At 52.9% G+C, this 22,446-nt stretch overlaps 2 protein-coding genes across 4 annotated transcripts; both read right to left on the bottom strand.

The window, feature by feature from the left end:
- Positions 1-7,050: 7,050 nt before the first annotated feature.
- On the bottom strand, positions 7,051-13,746 carry CHEK1 (checkpoint kinase 1). The gene is made up of 12 exons (XM_088177821.1): positions 13,578-13,746; positions 12,730-12,953; positions 12,550-12,614; positions 12,170-12,239; positions 11,470-11,658; positions 10,009-10,113; positions 9,789-9,884; positions 9,609-9,717; positions 9,231-9,408; positions 7,569-7,700; positions 7,376-7,477; positions 7,051-7,285 (listed from the first exon to the last, which is right to left on the bottom strand). The coding sequence occupies exons 1-12, from the start codon at positions 13,640-13,642 to the stop codon at positions 7,190-7,192; spliced, it is 1,431 nt and encodes a 476-aa protein (XP_088033947.1). The 5' UTR covers positions 13,643-13,746; the 3' UTR covers positions 7,051-7,189.
- Positions 13,747-13,895: 149 nt separating this feature from the next.
- Positions 13,896-22,137, bottom strand: STT3A (STT3 oligosaccharyltransferase complex catalytic subunit A). Of its 3 annotated transcripts, none has more exons than XM_088177955.1 (19): positions 22,062-22,106; positions 20,919-21,099; positions 20,673-20,798; positions 20,515-20,575; positions 19,927-20,048; positions 19,610-19,755; positions 19,280-19,370; positions 18,554-18,660; positions 18,017-18,181; positions 17,310-17,490; positions 16,684-16,839; positions 16,453-16,544; positions 15,689-15,844; positions 15,417-15,605; positions 15,226-15,342; positions 15,044-15,146; positions 14,550-14,738; positions 14,323-14,438; positions 13,896-14,236 (listed from the first exon to the last, which is right to left on the bottom strand). In XM_088177955.1, the coding sequence occupies exons 3-19, from the start codon at positions 20,758-20,760 to the stop codon at positions 14,198-14,200; spliced, it is 2,118 nt and encodes a 705-aa protein (XP_088034081.1). In that variant the 5' UTR covers positions 20,761-20,798; positions 20,919-21,099; positions 22,062-22,106; the 3' UTR covers positions 13,896-14,197. The 3 variants fall into 3 exon arrangements, with proteins under 3 accessions (XP_088034081.1, XP_014744250.1, XP_014744251.1); XM_014888764.2 differs by having other exon boundaries at positions 20,919-21,016; positions 22,062-22,099; XM_014888765.2 differs by lacking the exon at positions 20,919-21,099 and having other exon boundaries at positions 22,062-22,137.
- Between the last annotated feature and the right edge of the window lie 309 nt (positions 22,138-22,446).

Genomic DNA, 22,446 nt, shown 5'->3' with positions numbered 1-22,446 from the left:
ACCCCCATGCTGCGAGTATCTCAGTGTGACACAAATATCCCCGTGCACCACAAATATCCCGTGTGCTGCTAACATCCCACACACCCTGAACACCCCCCTGTGCTGCCAGCATCCCTGCACACCGCTGCAAACAGCCCCGGATGCTGCAACATCTCTGGGCATTGCCAGCATCCCTGCTTCCCATAAACATCCCTGGGCATTGCCAGCATCCCATAAACATCCCTGGGCATTGCCAACATCCCTGTGTGCTGCATCCCTGCATCCCATTACCATCCCTGGGCATTGCCAGCATCTCTGTGTCCCATAAACATCCCTGGGCATTGCCAACATCCCATAAACATCCCTGGGCATTGCCAGCGTTCCTGTCAGCTGCTGCATCCCATAAACATCCCTGGGCATTGCCAGCATCCCTGCATCTCATAAACGGCTGAAGGGGAAGCTGTGGGTGCTGGGATGGGGAAAATTTTGGGAGGGGCTGCTCTGGAATGTCCTGAGCGGGACTTTAGCATAGGAGGGGTTGCCACTATGGGGTGTAGATTGCACAAGGCAATGGGATCAGGGAGAAAGCCCCAAGATGAAGGAGCAGGGGGCTGTGGGGCCGCAGCTCCGGGGCCATACCCGGCGGGAGGAGGTCCAGCCGACCTGGGATTTCTCCTGGTGCCGTCTTGTAAATACTGCTGACGGGAGGAATGTGCAAGCAGGGAGGAAAATCCCCTTCCACGCCAGAGCATCGCCTCACAGCCTCCCTCCCAGTGGGATCAGAGCCCTCCTGATGCTGCTGATCCTCCCAATTCTCCTGGGGAACTTTTTTTCCATCTTGATTTTTGTGGGATGCACATCCCCAACAAGGTGCAGCATCCCTGCAACTGCCACGTCCCTGCCACCCGCTGCCCCTCTCCCACTGCCACATCCCTGCTCTCCTGCAATCCCAAACTCATTTCCCCACTTCAGCTCCTGTTTTTTGTTTTCCCTCTATTTTTTAACAACCTTTCCCTGCATCTCCCGCCTCCTCCTCCCTCCGAGCTCTGGTTTGGGTTTTGGTGAAGTTTAGCAAAACAAACACGGTCAAACCACCCCCTCCTAATGTGTAAAATCCCTGGAAAAGCCACAACAGCTCCGCAGGGTGGCCGAGGGCTCGCACAAGGCACCGGCAGGCCCCTGAGCTTCTCAGGCAGCCCTGTGAGCAGAGCACAGCAGATGAAACCCATTTAATTTCCCCCCTCCTTTTGGATGTATTTTCCAGCAGGATATTCCTCGCACGCAGGTCCCTTTGCCCCAGGGGGTTGTTGCTGGATGCTGAGCCCGCCAAGATGATGCTAAACCAAGGAGGGATTGAAGTGATGATCAAACTCTCCAGGAAAAATGGGAAAAAAAGTGGGGAAAATGGCATATTCCCTCCCAGACCCCCTTACTTTCCACCTCTCTACATCCCAAAAATCCCAGCACTGGCCAAACGATGCTCAAAACCCACTCAGCTCACCTCCATGAGCTGTTTTAGCACCTCTCCCACCCCAACACTCCTTTACTCCACACCTAGAGGTTCCAAAGTAGCAGTCTGGGGGTTGGGGAGCTGATTTTGGGGGTTTTAGGATGTTCGGGGAGTTTTTTTCTAGGGCATTGGGGGGTTTGAGGGTTCTGCTCTCCATGGTGAGAGCAGCACTTTCTCCCCACCCTGCCCAAGAATGTTTCTGCTGATATTAAACCCGACCCGGAGGCATTTGGAAGGAGCCGACTTCCTCGCCAAGAAAATGACCTCAGCCTTCTGCTTTGGAGCTTTTTTTTTTTTTTTTTTTTTTTTTTTTACCTTTTAAAAGCATTTTTCTCCCTCTCCTGCCTGCCAGGCAAGAGGCACTGCTGGGGCCTCACTCGTGTCCCTGGCACCACTGCCAGGCTGCATCCACAGTGCCAATCCTCCAATTCAGGGTGACTGTCATAGGTTTTAACCTGAAAAATCCGATTTGAAGCTGTAAATTCCAGGTTTTTCCCCACAAAACCTCTCCCTGACACTGACAGGAGGATGCAGGGGCCAAACCTGCTGCAAAAACCCACCTTGCACCATCCTCTGGGAACGTGATGACCTCCAAAACTCATTTTCCCAGTGAAACAAAACAGGAAAAAAAGCTCAAACCAAGAGCTAATGTTGCCCCACGATGTTTCTGGAAGGGATTTTTGCAGGAGTTTCCTTAACAGACTCCTCTGCATTTTTGCTTTTATTAATGTGGCGGCATTCCCGAGGCTGCTGAGATGCTTTTGCAAGAGCTAAAACATCTCCCGAGTTAAAAATCCAGCAAATCCAGCCCCTCAGGCACCTCTACAGTGGGAAATGCTTAGGAGAGAGGAGGGAAATGCTGGGTTTAGGTGTCTTCAGTTGGAACTGCTCCAGCTTTAAGGTTTTTTTTCTCTAAATAAATGTTTCTGTCCTGGAGATAGCGAGCTGATAAAGGCAGTTCAGAAAATAAAAATAAAAATGCCTCTGGAATCCAGTCACCAAAAAGCTGATGTTATTGGGAAATTCTCTCATTTGCCCCTAAAAATCAGATGGGAAATGCTTCCATCATTCTTCTCTGCTGAAGTGGTGCATCACTGTCCTGGAGTGTCATTGGTACCCCACATCTCCATCCTGAGTCCAGCCTCTACATCCTGCACCCTGGATTCTGCATTCCATTTCTTCTGTCCTACAGCTGCACCTTCCACCTGCACCCTGCTTTTACACCCCACACCCGTCCCCTGGATCAGCATCCTGTGGCTGCCTCCTGCATCCCAAATCCATCAGCCCTGCATGGGCAGCCTTCACCCCACATCCTCCATCTGCACCTGTATCCTGCACCTTGCACCATCCCTTGTCCTGCACCTACACCCCAAACTCTGCCTTTGTATTCCACACCTTCTCACCCCCTGCATCCCACATCTCCATCCCAGCTTCTGCATCCTGTATCTCCATCTTGCATCTCCATCTCACCCCTTGCATCCCACATCTCTATCCCACATCCCCATCCCATCTCCCACATCCCCATCCCACTGTCTGGATCTCGGGGGCACCTACAACACCTGATGGTCCAGTTGGCCTCATCAGGAACTCCCACCCCACCCAGGGCCCTGGGTAAATTCAGCCCAGGGTCCTTGCTGGGCCATGCCCCCTATAGCTGCTGTGTCTCATTGCCACCTCCCCCAGCCACAGGACAAAAATTTAATTGCAATGAAAATAATTTGTGAGGCTGGATTGGTCCCATCCAGTCCTTCCTTCCCACTGCTCCCTGGTCCCACCCAGGAGTTTCTCCAGAGCAGGTGTGGTATGGTAGAGCTGCATTCCCAACCTGGCCTGCACACAGGGGACTGGGAAGTTTCCCATCCAGAGGGGCTCTGTTCCCCTTGCTGGCACATCTGGCAGGCAGATGTGGCCAAATGGCCGGGATCTGCCTCCCAGATGGGGGACAAGCTGCAAAATGGGATTGGAAAGCGATAATTTTTTTCCTTGGAAGTCTGCATTTCCCGGCTCGTTGCACGCACTCCCCATCTCCAGGGGTGCTGCAAAATCCCTGAGCAGAGCTGGGGCTGTGCTGTGGTGCTCAGGTGCTGGAACATTCCATGTCCAGCACCTCCATCCCATACCTGCATCCCAAATCCTACTTCTGCATTCCATGTCCTGCATCCACATCCCATCTCCTGTGTCCTGTATCCCACCTCTGCATCCCAAATCCCTCTTCTGCAACCCACGCCTGTACATCCTTCATCTGTATCTCATATTCCATGTCCTATATCCCACCTCTGCATCAACTCTACTTCTGAACCCCATATGCTGTATCTACATCCCATATTCTACATCTGCCTTTTCATCTCATGTCCCACGTCCTGCATCCCACACCTGCAGCCCCTCTCCTGTGTGTCACATGTTCTGTGTCTGGAAAACTGCATCTGCCTCCTAAATCCTCCATCCTTCATCTGGAAAGCTGTGTCTACATCCTAAATTCTCTATCTGCTTCCTAAACTCTTATTTTTTTCCTAAATCCTGTGTCTGAATCCTGCATCCCTCATCCTAAATGCTTCCACAGCCCCTTTTCTGTGCCCTACATCTTGCACCCTGAATCTGCATCCTGAATCCTCCATCCTGTGTTCTGCATCTACATCCTAAATCCTCCATCCCCCCATCCTGCATCTGTGTCCTGAATCTTATGTCCTACACCTGCATCCTAAATCCTTCATCCTGTGTTTGTATCCTAAATCCCATGTCCCCATTTACATTCCAAATATTCCATTCCAGACCTGCACCCTGGCTTCTCCGTTCTGTGTCCTGCATCAACATCCTACATGCCCCACCTGCATCCTTAATCCCCTATCCTTCATCCTGCATTTACATCCTAAATCCCATGTCCCACATCTGCATTCTAAGTTCTCCATCCTGCATTCTGTAGCTACATTGTGATCCTCCATCTACCATCCTAAATCCTATATCCCACATCTCCGTTCTAAGTCCTGCGTCCTAAATCCTACATCTTGAATCCTATGCCCCAAATTTGCATCCCAAATTCTCTCTCCTGCACCCTGCGCCTACATACTAAATCCTGTATCCCCATCTAAATTCTAAATCGTCCATCCCCCATCCTCCATCTATGTCCTAAATCCTGTGTTCCATATCTGCATCCTAAATCCTCCATCCTGTATCTACATCTGAAATCCTAAGTCTCCATGTACCTCCTAAATTCTCTATCCCACATCTACATCTTAAGTCTTCTATCCCACAACTGCATCCTGGATCCTCCATCCTGTGTCTTGCATCTTCATCCTAAATCCTATGTCCCACATCTGCATCTCAAGTTCTCTGTCCCAGATCCTGTATCCACGTCCTAAATCCCATGTCCCACATCTACATCCTAAATCTTGTGTTCCATATCTGCATCCTGAAACCTGTACTTGTGTCCTAAATCCTACAACCTCATCTAGATACTAAATCCTCTGCTGCACCCTATGTCCTAAATCCTAAATATTCTATCCTGCATCGTGAATCTACATCCTAAATCCTGCCTCTACAGCCTAAACCCTCCATCCTGTGTCTACATCTCAAATCCTACGTCCCACATTTGCATCCCAAATTCTCTGTCCTACAACCAACACCTAGATCCTAAACCCTCCACCCCCCATCCTCTAAATCCTAAATACTCTATCCTGCATCCTAAATCCTGCATCCACAGCCTAAATCCTAAGTCCCATATCTGCATTGTGAAAGTTGTTTCACATCCTGCGTCTACATCCCAAAGCCTCCATCCTGGGTCTACATCCCAAATCCTATGCCCCACATTTGCATCCCAAATTCTCTGTCCCACAACCAACACCTAGATTCTAAATCCTACGTCCCCACCTACATCCTAAATCCTAAATCCTCTGTCCTGCATCCTGAATCTACATCCTAAATCCTGCATGCATAGCCTAAATCCTAAGTCCCGTATCCACATAATGAATTCCGTTTCACATCCTGCATCTACAGCCTAAACCCTCCATCCTGTGTCTATATCCCAAGTCCTATGTCTTACATTTGCATCCCGAATTCTCTGTCCCACAACCAACACCTACATCCTAAACCCTCCATCCCCCATCCTCCATCTGCATCCTAAATCCTACATCCCATCCCTGAACCCTCCATCCTGCATCCAGCTCTGCATCCCAAACCCCGCTCCCAGGATGCTGCCAGGATGCCGAGGGCCAGCAGAGCCCCCTGTGCCCGCTGGAGCGCCATGAATTTGGGATGAGGAGGGGGCAGGAGCCCGCCCCGGCCGTGCTGTTGGTTTAAGGATTTGCCACGCTCCGGTGCCTCCGAGCGCTCCGGGTCCCCGGCGGGGCTGCACAAAGGGCGCTTTCAGCGCCCCGCTCAGCACAGCCCCCCGCTCCCGGCCACAGAGGAACACAAACCTTTTATCCCCCTCGGGTTTCCCCCACAGACCCCGAAAGCGGAAAATAATCCCCTCCACGGAGTTAAAAAAAAAAAAAAAAAACACCAAAAGGACCCTAAAAACGAGGGTTGAAAATGATTACCATGGGAATGGAGCCTGGTTAATGCACGAGACCGTGGTGGAGCACAAGCAGTGTCCAACCTCTCCTGAAGCATCCTGGGGAGGAGGGGACAGGTCTGTGACACCCCAAAATATCCCATTTACAGCAGGCAACAGGTGAAAAATTAATTTGTTTTGACAGCAAGACCCACTCATGCAACGAGTGGTGTCCAGCCTCATACCCCTCCACAACCCTCCCTTCCCGAGGCATTCCCAAAGATTTTCTTTTTTATGCTCCTTAGAAATATAAATTCCTGGGGGGAATGAACCAGAAAACCCTGTATTCAGCCTAATTATCCCCCCTGGCCGCAATCTGTGATCTCTGGGACAATTAAAAGCGCTTAATCCCAGCTGAAAAGCAAACAAGGTCGGAGCGCGGCGTCTTCCTGCTTTCCCCTCGCCCGCTGCCGGGGTCTCGCTCCCCAGCTGCAATATAAATATGCAATTAAAAAATCGCTGCTAATTGCTTTGCCCAAGGGGGGTTCCCACCAAGGAAACAAAAAAGCCGGGGAAAGGGATATTTAACAAAAAAATAATTTAAGAAGAGGTAAACAAGTAAAAAGTGTGGGTTTTTTAGCTCAGTAATTAAATAGTGATGCAGCTTTAGGGAGAAATTGTGGTGTTATCTCAGGGTTTGCACGCTAGGGTGGGATTTTTTTGGGGGGATGCTCTTTTTTTGGGGGGGATGGGGTTAATCCCTGGTTCTCCTCTCGCTCCAGCGCTAACAACCCCTGGCAGCTCTCGGGCTCGTTAGTCCTTCCGAAAAGCAATTAGAGAGGTTGGAAAATGAGGGCACAGCCACTGCCCTGCCACAGGGCAGGAATGGGGGCCAGGGGGGGTCAGTTCCCAAACCTTGGGGCTGATTTAGGGCTGCACGGCTCGGCAGAGACCCCGCAGTGGGATTTATACTGCCTGAGCAAGGCTGCACCATCAGGAGGTTTCAGAGTGAACAACCCACTGCAACCTCCCCCTTGTCATCCCCTGTGAATTCCATCCATCCCAGCCTGGCTTTGTGTCCCCCAGGGCTTTATTGAAACCTTCAAAACCTAAAACAGGTGGCCAGACACCTTCACAGCGTTTGGGTGCCACTGACAGAGCCCAGCCAGGAGGAAGAGGAGGAGGTGGAGGAAGAGAAGGGGTGTGAGGGCTCAGGTGCCAGGCAGCCACACTTTCTGGGTGCTGACAATGTCGCTGAGCTTGGCCTTGATCTTGAGGAAATGCCTCTTGAACTCCAGCCCGTCACCCTGCGTGGGGAGAGACAGGAGTTTACATCCCCCCTACACCCCTCCAGCACCCACCTCCCCTGGTCACCCCCACCCTGACCCCCCACACACCTTGGAGAGCCGAAAATCCACCAAAATCTTGCTCTCCATCTCCACCAGGTTCACCTTGAAGATGAGTTTGTTGTTCCTCCTGTCTGTGGTCGAGATGGTGACCTGCAAAAGTGGAGTGGGGGGATGCCTCAAATGAATCACTGATGACCCAGAACAGGGGGTCCCAGCCCCAATTCCACGCCCTGACCCTCACCTGGTTGGTGCAGCTCATCTTCCAGCCGTATCCCATCTTCTCACACACCTCCTTCAGCGCGCGGTACGAGCCGTCGGCGTCCAGCTTGGTGAAGAACCGCGTCATCCTCTTCACCAGCCGCTGCCACGGGCTCTGCCGCCCCCAAAAACACCATCCCAGAGGTTACAAATCCCGCCAAAAAGGGCAGGAATCCCACCAGGCTCCAGCCCCAGCTCTGACAAATCTCAGCTTTCGGTGAGGAAATGTTGGAAAGCTGCACCCCCTGATGGCACAAGCCAACAACCGCATCCCGAACACCAGAAATGCTGCACAGACACCTCCCAAACCGCACAAATCGGCCTCTGGTACCATAAAAATGCTCTTTAAGGATACAAATGTGATGCAAAGTTGCACCCCAATGGTATAAATAGTGCAATGATGGACGCTGATATTGTAAATTGAATGCAAAGTTGCCTGCCAAACGCTGCAGAGCTGTACCCTGGAACTAGAAAGTTGCATTTTATTACTCAAAATACTGCAAAACTGTATCCCAAATACCACAAGGCAGTACCCCGAGATGACAAACCTTGCCAGCTGCACTCCAGTGCTGCCAAGCTGCTCCTGATATTGTAAATCAGATGCAAAGTTGCTTCCCAAATACCACAGAGCAGCCCCCAACCACTACACAAAGTGCACCCCGATGCCCATAAATGATGCACATTTGCACCCCAAATCTTGGGAAGTGGCACTCAGACATGATAAAACTCACAGCTGCATCCCAGCCTTGTCAAGTTGCTCCCTGAGATTCCATATACAGCAAAGTTGCTCTTTAATGTGGTATTGATGATGCAAAGCTACACCCCAATATTTACACAGCACAATGTTGCACCCCAATGCTGTAAATGAGATGTGAAACTGCCCCTCAATTTCCTGGTAAAGTGACAAACTGACACTAGAAGTATTGCAAATTTGCATCCCAAATCCTGCATCTCACACCTTCAGGTGGTAAATATTCAACAGCCACAGTCCCAACAGCTGCTCCCTGATATTATAAATAAGACAAAAGTTGCTTCTTAATCTTACATATCTAAGGCAAAGTTGCATCCCAGTAGTGTAAAAGGTTCAAAACTGGATCTTGATCCTCACTGGATGAGACTTTGCCCCCCAAATGCTGCAGAGTTGCACCTCAAGATGATAAGCCTCACCCAGCCACACCCCAAACATTGCCAAGCTGCTCCCTGATGTTATAAATACGGCAAAGTTGCTCCTCATTGTCATATACATGATGTAAAATTGCACCCCGATTTATACAATGCAACGTTGGACCCCAGTGCTGTAAATTGGATGTGAAGCTGCTCCCCAAACACTCCAAGGCCATGGCAAAGTGTGACCCTGATACTAAAAATACTGAAAAGCTGTGCCCCAAATCCTGCAAACTCACACCCGAGGTGACAAACAATAAAAAGCTACACCTCCAATATTGCCAAGCTGCTCCCTGATATTCCCCATGGGGCAAAGCTGCATCCCAACCACCACAGAGCAGCCCCAAACCATTGCAAGGTGCACCCTGACACCATCGACGATGCCGAGCTGCGCCCCAAACGCTGCGAGGTGAAATCCCAAAAGCATCAACCTCGCCCGGCCGCATCCCGATATCCCACGTGGTGCCAGGTGCCCCCTGACCTGGGAGGAGCCTGGGGTGCCCAGGAGTTGGCTGTTGACCAGCATGTGCTCGGGGCAGGCGGGCTGTGAGAAGCTGAAGCCCTGCACCAGCTGGTCGATGCTTCCAGCGCCACTCTCCCAAGGCATCCCGCCCGTGCCGGGCTCCGGCTGAGACGTGGAATAGCTTGCCTTGTCCTCACTGCAAGGCAAGGGGGGACACAAGGGTTAGGAGTGCTGGAGAGAGCCAGATGTGGGAACTGCGTGGGATTTTGCAGCATCTGGGACCATCACAGGGGTTGTGCGGGGTTTCCACCCGACCACCTCCTGGAGAAAATGCCGGGAAAGCCCCGAGGCGTGCAAGGAGTTGCAAAGCCCGTGTGGAGGGAAGCAGAGGCTCACCCCAGTGCTCCCTTCACCGGTGAGAAGTCTGTATCGGATCGGATGTGCTTGGAGAAGCCTCCAGGGGAGTCGGTGACTCCCCCCGAGGAAAGCCGAGCCTGCTTGACATCTGCAAAGGGACAGGACACCCAATAACCCCCAAATCCGGGGCCACGAGCGCCTTCCCCGGCAGCTCCTTACCCTTTTTGAGGGGTCTGCTGTACCACCGGTCCTTCTGGATGTCAGGAATGGTGATCCTCGCTGTGGGGCTCTCTGTGAGGATCTTGTGCAGCAGAGCTGGGGGAGACGAGGGGGTGGAATACAATATGGTGTAAGTATATATTTGTGTGTGTATATACGGATATATTTATGAGTATATATATGGATATATTTAGGGAGCTGCTGGATGCTGGGTGCTTACCCAAGGGAGCTGAATCAATCTTCTTCCAAGGTGGGAGGTAGGTTTTCTTCTCCTTCCAGTCACTGTATTCCTGGCAGCTGTCGCTGGGCTGGTCCCAGGGCAGCTCTGCCAGGAGATCCCACTGCTGTCACCCCCCGGTGCCACAACCCCCCGGGGCACACACGTGGCACTGTGGGGACGTGGTGTGCCAGGTGACCCTGCCCTGCCCCAGATCCTGTGTGCTCCCCAGGCACCCCACACCTCTCAGTGCATCCCAAACCTCCCTGTGCATCCCAAGGTTTCTCACACACATTCCATACCTCTCTATGCATCCCAAATTCCTCCTGTGCATCCCATACCTCCTCTGTGCCTCTCATACACTCCCCTTACACATCACACCCATTTCCCCTTCTGCAGCCCTCTGTATACACAGAGCCCTCTTCCATACACCTCCATAGATGTTCCAAACACCCCCCTCCAAATATTTCACATCTCCCTCATGGATTCCACACCTTCCATCTCTGTGCTTTACACATCCCTCCCCCTAAGCACTCCATACATCCCTCCCTCCCATCTCATGTGTGCTCCTTCCCCACACCATACATCCCCTGGTGCACTCCATGCACTTCCCCTCACACATTTCATCCATGCCCTCCTTCTGCATTCCACATGGACATCCCTTATGTATTCCATACATACATCCCTGTACATTCCACAAGCACTCCCCCATGTCCTCTGCACCCCTTCTGCATTTCCCCCACACCCCCTGAACACGTCACATGCATTCCATCCATTCCTAGAGGCATTCCCATCCCACCTCTGCTGGCTATATGTCATTGCTTGTGAATTCCATACATTCCAATATTCCCATTTACAGCAAGCATGGCCACCAGCACATCAACCCCTGTGAATTCCATCCACCCCAACATTCCCTGTGAATTCCATAATTCCATCCATCCATCCCAGCATTCCCACCCCAGCCATGACAGCCACCAGCACATCAACCCCTGTGAATTCCATCCACCCCAACATTCCCTGTGAATTCCATCCATTCATTCCACCATTCCCACCCCCAGCCAGTATGGCTGTGAGCACATCAACCCATGTGAATTCCATAATTCCATCCATCCCAACATTCCCACCTCCAGCCAGCATGACCATCAGCACATCACCCATGTGAATTCCATAATTCCATCCATCCCAGCATTCCCACCTGCAGCCAGCATGACCATCAGCACATCACCCATGTGAATTCCGTAATTCCATCCATCCCAGCATTCCCACCTGCAGCCAGCATGACCATCAGCACACCATCCCCTGTGAATTCCATCCATCCACCCATCACAGCATTCCCACCTCCAGCCAGCATGGCTGTGAGCACATCAACCCCTGTGAATTCCATCCATCCCAACATTCCCTATGAATTCCATCCAATTCCATCCATCCATCCATCCATCCATCCATCCCTCCCAGCATTCCCACCTCCAGCCAGCATGGCAGTGAGCACCACGCCGCAGGCCCACACATCCACGGGCTCGGCGCGGAATTCCGGGCGCCGCAGCAGCTCGGGGGCCACGTAGGGCAGGGTCCCGCACATTTTGTTCAGCAGCCGCTCCCGCCCGTTGTGCCGGAACACCGTGGCCAGGCCGAAATCCGAGATCTTCAGGTTGTCTGCGCCCAAATAAAAGCAAAAAGCTTTAAAGCTTGAAATCAAAATCTGAACTTACCCCCGCCCCTCAACGAAATTAATTTTAAAAAGTAAATGATTTTCTATTTAAATCAAAACATAAATAAAAAATGTTAATTATAAATTCAAACTTAAAATTTCTGTTTAAAAATTTGAATTGAAATTAAGTTTAAAATATGAATTCAAGGTAAGGTTTTAAAGTTCTGGGTTTAAAAGCTGAACTTAAAATTTGAATTAAAATACAAATAAAATTAAAAGAAGAAATTAAAATTAAAACGAAAATTCAAATAAATTACTAAATGCATCTAAACCATTTTAGATTAAAAACGCATGGTAAAATTTAAATTCAGAATAAAATGAAACCCCTACATTAAGAATTCAAACAAAAAAATAGAAGCATTCAAATTAAAGCTTTAAATTAAGCACTCAAATAAAAAACACAAATTAAGAAATGAAAACGTAATGGGGGCTGGAGAGGGATGTGCCTGCCCCCACCTCGCTCGTCCAGCAGCAGGTTCTCTGGCTTCAGGTCACGGTGGGTGATGCCAATGCTGTGCAGGTACACCTGCAGAGGGGGGAGAAGGATCAGTGCCGTGTGGGAACCACGGGAAGGGTCAGTGCTGTGTGGGAATCGTGGCAAGGGTTGAAGAATCAGCACCATGTGGGAATCACAGCAAGGGTTGGAGGGACAGCACCGTGTGGGAATTACAGGAAGGGACAGCACGGTGTGGCAATCACGACAAGGGTCAGGGCCATGCAGGAATCACAGGAAGGATCAGTGCCGTGTGGGAATCACGACAAGGGTCATTGCCATGCAGGAATCGCCACTGGCACCAGCGCCATCAGCACCTCCAGCGCTGCCGCTGACCACTCACCACACCAGCAATCAGCTGCTGGAAGAACCGCTGCGCCTCCGGCTCTGGCATCCCGACGTCCGGCTCTGCAGATGGGGAAGAAGAAGAAGAGCAGTGCTCAGCCGTGTGGGGACGACAATTTAGGATGACAATTTGGGATGCCCCATTGTCCCTAAACCCCCGGGTACCCCCGTGCCGCACCGATGCGGTCGAAGAGCTCTCCACCACGGCAGTATTCCAGGAACAGGTACTGCGTGGCCCCCTCCCTCCGGTGTCCGTAGAACCGGACGACGTTCTCGTGGCTCAGCATCTTGTTGATGCAGATTTCCTTCTTGATGTTCTCCGGGCACTCGGCCGCGCGCTTCATGTCCACGATTTTCACGGCCACGGCCTCCTCGGTGCGGCGGTTCACGGCCAGCTGCACCCTGCGGGGGGCTGGGGTCAGTGGGGGCACGGTGGGCATGGAACAGGCAGGGAATGGGCATGGGAATAGGCAGGGAATAGGCATGGGAATAGGCATGGGAATGGGGAGAATATGCTGCCTCTGGAGACGGGCAGCAGGCAGAAAGGGAATATTGCCACTGGAGGCAAGGAACGGGCAGGGAATGGGCAGCAAGTGCTGTCCCTGGGGACAGGGAGCGCAGGCAAGGCAGGAGCACGATGGGCAAGCATGTGGAGGGGCACATCCGGTGTGATGGGCAAGCAGAGGGCACATAAAGGCACAACGGCCCTACATCAGGGGCAGGGCGAGCAGCGGGCACACAGAGGACATGCAACGACCGTAGAGTGGGCAAACAGCGGGCACGTGATGGGCGAGCAGTGCGGACTGGGCAAGCTGCGGGCACACACACGGCAAGTGATGGGGAAGAGGCGAGCAAACAGTGGGTACGCAGTGGCCGCGCAGGACCAAGCAGGGACAAGCAGCGGGTGTGCAAGGGGCACACGGTGGGGGCAGAGGGGTCCGGGTCGCGCAAGGGGCAGGGCAGGGGCGTGCAAGGGGCGGACCCGGCCGGCACCAACCCCGCCCTCCCCGGCCCCGCCGCACTCACTCCCCGTAGGCGCCTTCGCCCAGCGTCTGCACCAGGTCCCAGTCCTCTACGAAGGGCACCGCCATCCCCGGCCCCGGGCCCGCTCCGGGCCGCGATCCCGATCCCGGTCCCGGTCCCGCAGCGCTCCGGCCACGCCGCCCTTTCCCGCCAGAGCCGCGAGCCCCGCCCCGCCCTGCGCGCGCATGGCCCAGGCCACGCCCACCACGTCGCCCTGGCCACGCCCTCACCTGGAACCTCGCGCCCGTGCCAGGCCACGCCCCCCCGCCTCTATTTCCATTCAAATCGATTAAAAGCAGCTAAACGGCCCCAACGCCCCTCTGACAGAACTCGGGGAAAAACCCACCAAATTTATTTTTATTTATTGGTATTCTTCACAATTCCTGGTCAATCAGCCCCGGTGAGAGCCGCAGTTCCTGATTTGGCCACGGCTCCGTGTGTATATAAAAGTCACTCCCGGCAGGATGGGGCGGGCAGGGTCCTCCCGCCGCTGCCTGCGCTTACAAACGGTATAAAACAAACCCGAAACGGCCCCCCTCAAAATCCCACCAAACCCCCAAATCTCTGCTGCACAGGCCAAGGCTGGGTCAGTGCGGTGTCTGGCGTGGCCGGCGCCAGCTCCTCTACGTCCTTGATAACCCACGGTTGTCCAAATCTTTCACCTGTGCAGTAAAAGAAGGTTCATTAGGGCAGAATGCCATGGTTTTTTCCCAACCTGGGTAGGTCTGGGCTCTTTCTGACGCCATACCTTGTATATTCGGACCAGCCAGTGCTCTGTGGTGTACGCCTCCTCCAGCACGTCCAGCTCAAAGTCCTTGTTGCCAATTTCGGCGTTCCTCACCCGGTCGTAGCCTGGCGGTCGCTCTAGGGAGGGCAAAGGACAGGCAGTGCAGCTGCATCGCACCCCAGGGATGTCAGGGCACTGAGGGGCCCCCCAAAAGCAGCGTCACACCCCAGGGTGACTCAGGGACTCACTGGCCTCGGTGTAGACCTGGCCGAAGCGGTAGTAGCACATCTTGTACATGAGGCAGTTGAGCAGCACCGGGGAGCCCTCGCGGTCCACCCGGAACTCCCCCGTGGGGGTGTAATAGTCGTGCTCCTTGATGTGGCGCCCCGTGTCCGTGCTGCCCCCGATCCGCACCATCCACAGGAACTTGTTGATGTCTGGGAAGCAGAGTTGGGGGTAAAGAATGAGGGCTTGAGTTGATTTGGGGGGTCAAGAGCAAGGGGGTGAATTGGGGTGACAGAACAAGACGTTGGGATGAGGTAAAAGAATGAGGAGTGAAGTTGAGCTGGGGGGCCAGGAGGGAAGGTTGAGGTGATATAGGTGGACCAAAAGCAAGGTTGAGTTGAGGGAGAGCTCCAGAGAGGAACATCCTGTCGTGGCCCTGTTTTCACTCCACAGCCCCAGCTGCAGCTGCCACCAGCGCCCCTGGCTGGGTGTGACCCGGCTCACAGTGGGATCTTACCGTCCGATGAGTACCCGGTGAGGCCCCCAAAGATGACCAGCACGTAGCTGACGTCCAGCTCCCTCATGATCTCATAGGCTTTCTCCTCCGTCGATGCCATGGCCTGGGGCAGATGTGGTGTCAGCCAGTGCTGATGTGGTGCCCAAGAAGGCTCCAAAGCAGCGAGGGAGGGAGGGACTCACCTGGCCAACGCGGGAGATGTGCGTGTTGTTCCAGGTGTTGTTGTCCACCAGGATGGTCCGGTTGGCCATGGCAGTAATCTGGTACCCATAATCCCACCACGACATCACCTTGGCATCCTGCACCAAACACAGGCCGTGCATCAGCACCTCAGTGGGCAATGTGGGGTGCCCAAGGCCCCAACCCCCCGTACCTCTGGCGTGTTGTGTCGCAGCCAGTAATAAGCTTCTCGGAAGTCATCGAAGATGATCCTGCTGCCATCCCCACCACGGGCAGAGAGAACGATGGACGGGGAGGAATAGGCCTCACTGGTCACCCATGTGGAGTGGAAGGTGTAGGTGATCAGGAAGAACGCCATGACCAGAATCATGCCACTGGCAACCTGTGGGAACAACTCAGAGTCTCAGCACTGGAGGGACAGGGTGACCAGGACCAGGCATCTTCCCAAGCTGGTCTGGTGCTCACCTCATTTTTAATGGGGTAGGTGGAGTCTTGCTGCTTTTTGCTCTTCTTGTCTGGCCGGCTGATATCCAGGTTCTTCATGTAGGTGGACAACACCTGAGAGACCCCAATGCCAGACAGGATGCACATCACCGGAGCCAGCACCAGCATGAGACGCACCTATGGCAGCGGCAGAACTGTCAGAGAAGGAATCCAGCAAAAATCCAAGAGAAGAGGGAATTGGATGCCATTCCTAATCCAGCACCTCAAATTCAGTGGATATATCAGCCTTGGGATAAACCTGTGGCTGTGGTTTTTAGTGGGGAGCTGCCACACCTCAGACACCCCCGAGGGAAACTCCTTGAGTGCTCAAAATTCGCCCACATGGGAAACTGAGGTCACTTCAGCAATCTTAGGTGGAAGCAAGGATTGGTAGCTGTCTCCACACTAGAACTCAACCACATTTAGTGTTCAGGGTGCCACAGCAAGAGTGAAAATGGGCTCATCAGCAACTGTTTGTCACCAGTCTGCTTGATTTTGTTTGAGATTGCACTGGGAGCTCAGCTCTGGGAGACCAGGAACACAGCACTGGCCACAGGGACATGACTGACAACCAAACCACTGAGTTTTGCAACTTCACCTTCCCTCACTGCAGAGAGGGGTGAAACAAAATCACATTTATGGAAAGGAGAAAAGCCCTCAGGGTGTAAGAATCATCACTAAGTTCAGCAAAACAAATGAAATTGTTATGAGCACTCAGTGGTGGTGCTGGCACCCGCAGCCCTCACCATGACAGCTGAGAAGTACATGCTGGTCACGCCGTACATGATGATGAAGATACGGGCATCTGAGAGGTTGCTGAAGCAGTAGTAGAGACCAACTGTGAGGGAGGAGAAAAAGGGGTCAGGTTCAGCTCAGACATGAATTAAAAACAGGCATTGAGGGACACAGCACTGCCCAGCACAGCTAGAAGAGGCAGGAAAACCCTCTGGTGACTAACTCAGGGTCTGGCAACTCACCTGGGAACATGAAAACAAGGAGCTGCAGGTCGAAGTAGTAGGAGGACCAAGTGGTGGGCTGGTGCTCAGAGACAGAGGCGATGATGGGGATGTTGTTCTTGGCGTAGGAAGGGTCCAGCAGGGAATAGAAACGCCCCGTCCATGGAGAGATTTTCCCTAGGAAAGTGGAGAAAACAAATCCTCTTTGGATCCAGCAGAGTAACGGGCAATGTTGACACACTCTCCCAGAGAAGTTCATCCGAGGCTGAATGAGTGATCCCAGACCTTGTGTACAATCTCCATTACTCAAAGCTGCCATTTTAGAAAGGAATTACAATGCAATTTCACTCTAAAAAACTCTTCCCTGCACAACCTCTATTTTTAGCATCTCTTTGCTACTACAGAGCAACAATCAGTATCTGCAGCACCAGCCTGGTATCCCCAGGGTCTCTGCCCCTCCTATCTTACAGCTGCTGCTTAAATATTCCTTGCTAATGCACAAACTCAGGCAGGTCCCAATCTCCTGCTTTAAGGAGACTCATAGGCACTAACACCACAGTAATACAGTTAGGATGGAAAAATTCCATGCCTTTGGAAGCAAGGAAAGAGGGTGAAACACCCTTGTAATGGCCACAGCCTCAGGCTACCTGTGAGCATCAGCACGGCCCCAACGGAGAGCAGGACGAAGCCGACCAGGGAGATGACGCTCCTGAAGAGGATTTCAAACTGCTGGGGGTTCAGCTTGCTCCGGAGGTAGTCCACAAAGGCATGGATCTGGCACAAGCCGAAGACTCCAAGGGCAGCCATGTGCTCCGAGGAGAGGACAGGCTGGGAGTGGGGCAGAGCGTGGTCAGATATGGAGGCGAACAGGAGCCGTTACCGGCTTTTATCACAAATCACTGCTCGGCACAATCTCTGCCAGTCACAGGAAAATGTTCAAATGTTGCCTCCCTGTGACTGGCACAGCTGGCATGAGTCCTGTTCCTACATCTGCTTTGATTCTGATAAGAATCCATATGGAAAATTAACTGGATTCTCTTGGAAACATGAGCTGGGCAGGCTTGTTTCCTGCCATACCAAGACACACGTGGCATGAGTGTTTCCTTCACCAAAACCAAACTTATGAAAGACAACCAGTGCCAGGAAGGTTATTCAGGAGCTTTGAAAGTCATCCAGCACAGCCAAAGGCTCATTTTGCAAAACGTGGCAAGGAATTAGCATAATGGAAGCTAGAACAAGGAGTCAGCTCCCACGTATAACCTTAATGATGAAGGCAAGAAGTAAAATAAGGTGCCAGCATGCTGCTGTTCTGTTAGAATCCATCACTGAGTCTGCAAACCCCCCTGGTGCCCACCTGGAAGCCAACGAAGGAGATCTGCATGGAGAGGATGGTTCCCAAGCAGTAGACTGTGCAATAGGCTACGTAGATCCTGTGGGAGAAGCGCCCGGTGAGCATCAGCACCAGGACGTGCAAGGGGATGAGGTTGATCAGGAAGACGTAGCCACCCCACGAGGAGACCTGCCAGGACACAAACCAGACACACACCCACAAGTTCCAGGACTGAACAGCTGCAGAGCTGAGGTGAAACGCAGAGGTTTAGCTTTCCTGGGATCAAGGGCAGGATTTTCACACAGCTGGGATCTGCTCTATCTTAGGTCATCCTCCACAACCCAGCTGCCAGAAACATGGATTTTTCAACACTATTAAGAACACCTCACAAAAAACCCACTAGTTTTGGGAAGAAAGGATCCATTCCATTTCCACCTCCATGGAAGTTCTAGCTCTCTGGACACACAGACACAAGAACAGCACACCATGGCTTCCTGGTGAGTGTATCCAGAGGGATTTCAGAGTCAAGCTTACCCCAGAGTTGGGAGAAGGGTTACTCACCATGTAGAAATAGGCAAGGGCACACATGGCTGCCCAATAGATGGAGCCAGTTTTGACAGCCTTGATCCACATGTAGTAGGTCAAGAGCATGCAGAATATGGCAATACCTGTGGAAGGACCCAGAGCTGTTAATGTCATCCCTGGGGCACTGCAGAGCACTCAAGCCATTAAAAACAGATCTGTAAGTGCTTTTGCTACTCCATCACACAAAGAGCCCGGGAAAAGCATTTGGTATCTGGTTTCTAGACCAAAACACTGTGGAGTTTGTGTCTAACAGCTCACGTGGCTTCTTCCAGCCACACCAGCTGGAAGAACTCCTACACAGCTCCCAAAATCCCAGCTACAGTAAAGGAACCTGGATCCTCCTCTGCCCCAGGCACTGGCAGTGAGATTGCTGCCTTTGCCAGTCCCAAAGTCACTGCTGGAACAGGGACAAAAGCACAGAGGAACCACACAGTAGCTCCAGTTACAGGCAAAGTTTGGGGAGGTGACAAAACCCTTTGGATTTGCAAACAAGGATACTGGAGTAAACTCGCTGCCAGAGTTGGGAAACACTCCCTCTACTCCATGATACTCTGATCTCTGACGGGTTGGGTTTGTACAGCACAAACCCAGCAGGGATCACCAGGAAAGGACAGAGCCTCTAATGTGCCCTGCAACATCTTCCAGCACCACTTTGCAGCACCCAACAGTCCCTAAAAGTTTCCAGAAAGGTCACAAACTCACCTTCGTTATCATAGGAGCCAGCAACAGATCGAGAGATGTATCCAGGCACCACTGCAATCATGGCAGCAGCGAGGAGTCCTGCCCCTGCATCCTGGGAGAAACAGCCAGGAAAAGACATCAGGATTTAGGGATTTTATTACTCAAAGAAATAAAAGTTGCATGTGGAAACAAAGCTCTCAAACAGATCTCCCACTTCCCACAAGGTCAGGGTTTTGAGGAGTGTAGTGGTCACCTCCAAACTTCTGACCCAGCTGCTCGCCCAAACAGAAAAGAGCTCCTGCTCTTCTGGAAAGACAAAGTCTGTGGGGCTCACCCCACTGGCCCCTGTACCTTGAGCTCTTTGGTGAGGTGGTAAGTCACAATAGTGGTGAAGGAGGAGAAGAGGGGAGCCAGGAACACACAGACGTTACGGATGTCAATGGTGATGTGGAAGAAGTGCAGCACGTGGTAAATCGCTGCTGATGTGATCATCAGGCCTGGGGATGGAAATTACACTGTTATCAGGATGCTCCAAAGACTTCCCAGGAGGGAGCTGCTGCCCAGGATACATCCCCAAGCTGTCCTCTGTTCCAGCTGGCCCTCATGGATGCAGTCCCCATCCAATTTTCCCTTGCACCTGGTGCATTTCAGCTTGGCCAAAGCTTTACCTGGGTAAATGGTTCCCCCGATGATCCTGCCCAGGGGGTACCATGCTCGGTCATCAAACCAGTTGTGGAATTTGTAGAAGCCCTCCTCAGCCAGGAAGCGGGTGGTGCGGTAGTTGAAGTACCTGTAAGGGTGACAAGGTGTGACAGCTCTGTGGGGGCTGCTCTTGTGTGTTCCACACACAGGGAACTGGCCCAGTTTCTCTCAACTGCCTCAAACCTCAGCTGCAAAGGTTCATTCTTCCTCCCAGTGGGCCTAATAGTGCATTTACAAAGGTGACAGTGTCCCTTGGAACACTGACACTAATTGTGCCAGGAGCTCTCCTTCCTGCTGTGCCCAGGTCAGGAATAACCAGCTCCCAAAAAAAAAACAACGCCAGGTGATTCTTGGATCTGCATTGCAGGAAGAGCCCTGGGTACCAACTAAATTTGGGTGGGGAAGAAGAAAACCAAGCTGTACGAAAACATGCCCTCCAAATCCCACATCCTCCATGGGGATTAACTTGAGCCTGGCACCATTGCCTGAATTCCATGTTCTCCAGAAGAGGAAAAGTCCAACAGGCCCCCAGGAAACGAGAGGACGACACTTACGGGTCAAACTCATGGATGACACTTTCAAATCTTAAGACGGAAAAAAGTCTTGTGGAGAAAGCTGCAAACACAGAGAAGGGGCAGAGTGAACACACAAAGCTCACGAGTTACCCTCAGTTTTCCTGCACCAGGAGCCATCCCTGAGGGCACAGACTTACACAGGACAGCTGCCATGGACAGGATGAGGAGCTTGAGCAGCGTGTCCTGCTTCTCATAGGAGAGGCGGAGAAACCCCAACTTGGTCATTTTCACATCAAATGCAGAGCCTGAGGATCCTTGAATACCTGGACACAATCAGGAAGATATCAAAGAGTGACTCAGGCCATGTTGTCTTTAAAGCCTTCATGAGTCTTAGGATTTTAAATCCTTCACTCTAGCTCAGCCTGCCCCCACAAACCCCTCACCTCCTGTCCCGACCCGAGCTGTCACCCCAAATCCTGGCTGGTTTTCCTTCCTTTACAGAGCCCAGAACTTCTCTGGGGCAGAGGACGTGCCTGCTTCTCTGTGTACAGAACAAAAGCCCAGTGTAAACTTGAGCAAAACCCCTGCCTTCCCTGTGGATGCTCTGTGCAGTTTAACCATCACCTGCAAGCAATGCACAAAAAATACAATCCATGGAGAATGCACAAAATAGGTGTTTTTTCTCACACACAGGAGATCTGAAGGGCTCCTGGTTACTCCCACTTTGGATTATTTATGTCAAATATATATACCCCAGTAGTTTGTTAATGCAGACCAGAACAGTAAATCAGTTTTGCTCACACAATGTGACTGGTTAATTCAACCTCCCTGGGGGGAGGGAAAGCCACAGAAATCATGGGGTTGCACCCCAAGGAAGTGAAACTCTTACTAAAGAATCACAGCTTTAACATCTTTCTGCCATGAAAACACTCAGATTTCTTCAAATCATTTCTTGCCCAATCAGTCAGGAAAACCCCTCCTGCTGCTCCGGGCAGGCTCAGACCCAGCACAGATGGGTAAATGTGCAGTTCAGGTCTCTGAGCTACAACATCAGGGAGGATGACCTGGGACAGGCTGAGATTTAAAAGCCAAACAAATTGGGCCTGGAAAAGCCTTCCTGTGCCCAAAAGTGATTCTGACTGGTGCACACTGGGCACTGCCTGGTACAGAAATACCGTGTGGTGGTTATTTCCTGGATTCCCTGGGATCATGGAGCATAGCGCAGATGCCTCCGGGCAGGAGTGGCTCTGCCCTGGGGTGCCCCGGTGCTCTCGGGGGGGACCCTTCACCCCCCAGGAGCTCCCAGGAACACAGAGCTCTCCCGACCCCCCGTGCTGCTCCCCAGGCTCCAGCCCCTGACCAGCCCCAGGGTCTCAGCCCACACGCCTGGGGACTCCTCCACCCCCCGGGCTCCGTCTCCCCACACGCCTGGGCACCCTCCAAGGCCCGGGTACCTCAAGACCCCTCAGCTCCCTCACTCCGCAGACCCCGCACCCCACACACCCGGGCACCCCTCCACCCTTAGACCCGAGGACCCCCAGCTCCCCCAGCGCCGGTCGGCTCCGGGTCCCGGTGCCGTCCCTCACCGCGGCCCCGCCGCCCCGTCCATCCGCCCCGCGCAGCCGCCCTGCCACCGCCGCCGCCAGCCCGCGCCCCGCCCCCGCTCGCTTCCCATTGGCCTTCGCGCACGTCACTCCAGGCACGACCGCGCTCATTGGCCGAAGCGCTGAAGACTCAATCGGGTACGGGGCGGTGTCTGCGGCGCACGGTGCCTCCTGATTGGCCGAGAGGGAGGTGGGCGGTGCCGGCGGGGAATGAGCTGTGACGTGTCCGTCCGGGTTGGCGAGGCTGGGAGGGTCACGTGGGCGGAGGCGGAAGTGGGCCGGCTTGGCCACGTGGGCAGCGGAACCACTGCGGGGCGTGGGGGGATCCCGGCCCGGGAGCGCCGAGCGGATTAACGACAGCGGCAGG

The sequence above is a fragment of the Sturnus vulgaris genome, chromosome 23, assembly GCF_052056855.1.
Source record: "Sturnus vulgaris isolate bStuVul1 chromosome 23, bStuVul1.hap1, whole genome shotgun sequence".
Lineage (NCBI taxonomy): Eukaryota > Metazoa > Chordata > Aves > Passeriformes > Sturnidae > Sturnus > Sturnus vulgaris.
The sequence above is the reverse complement of the archived record's forward strand: the minus strand, read 5'-3'. Positions and strand labels throughout refer to the sequence as shown.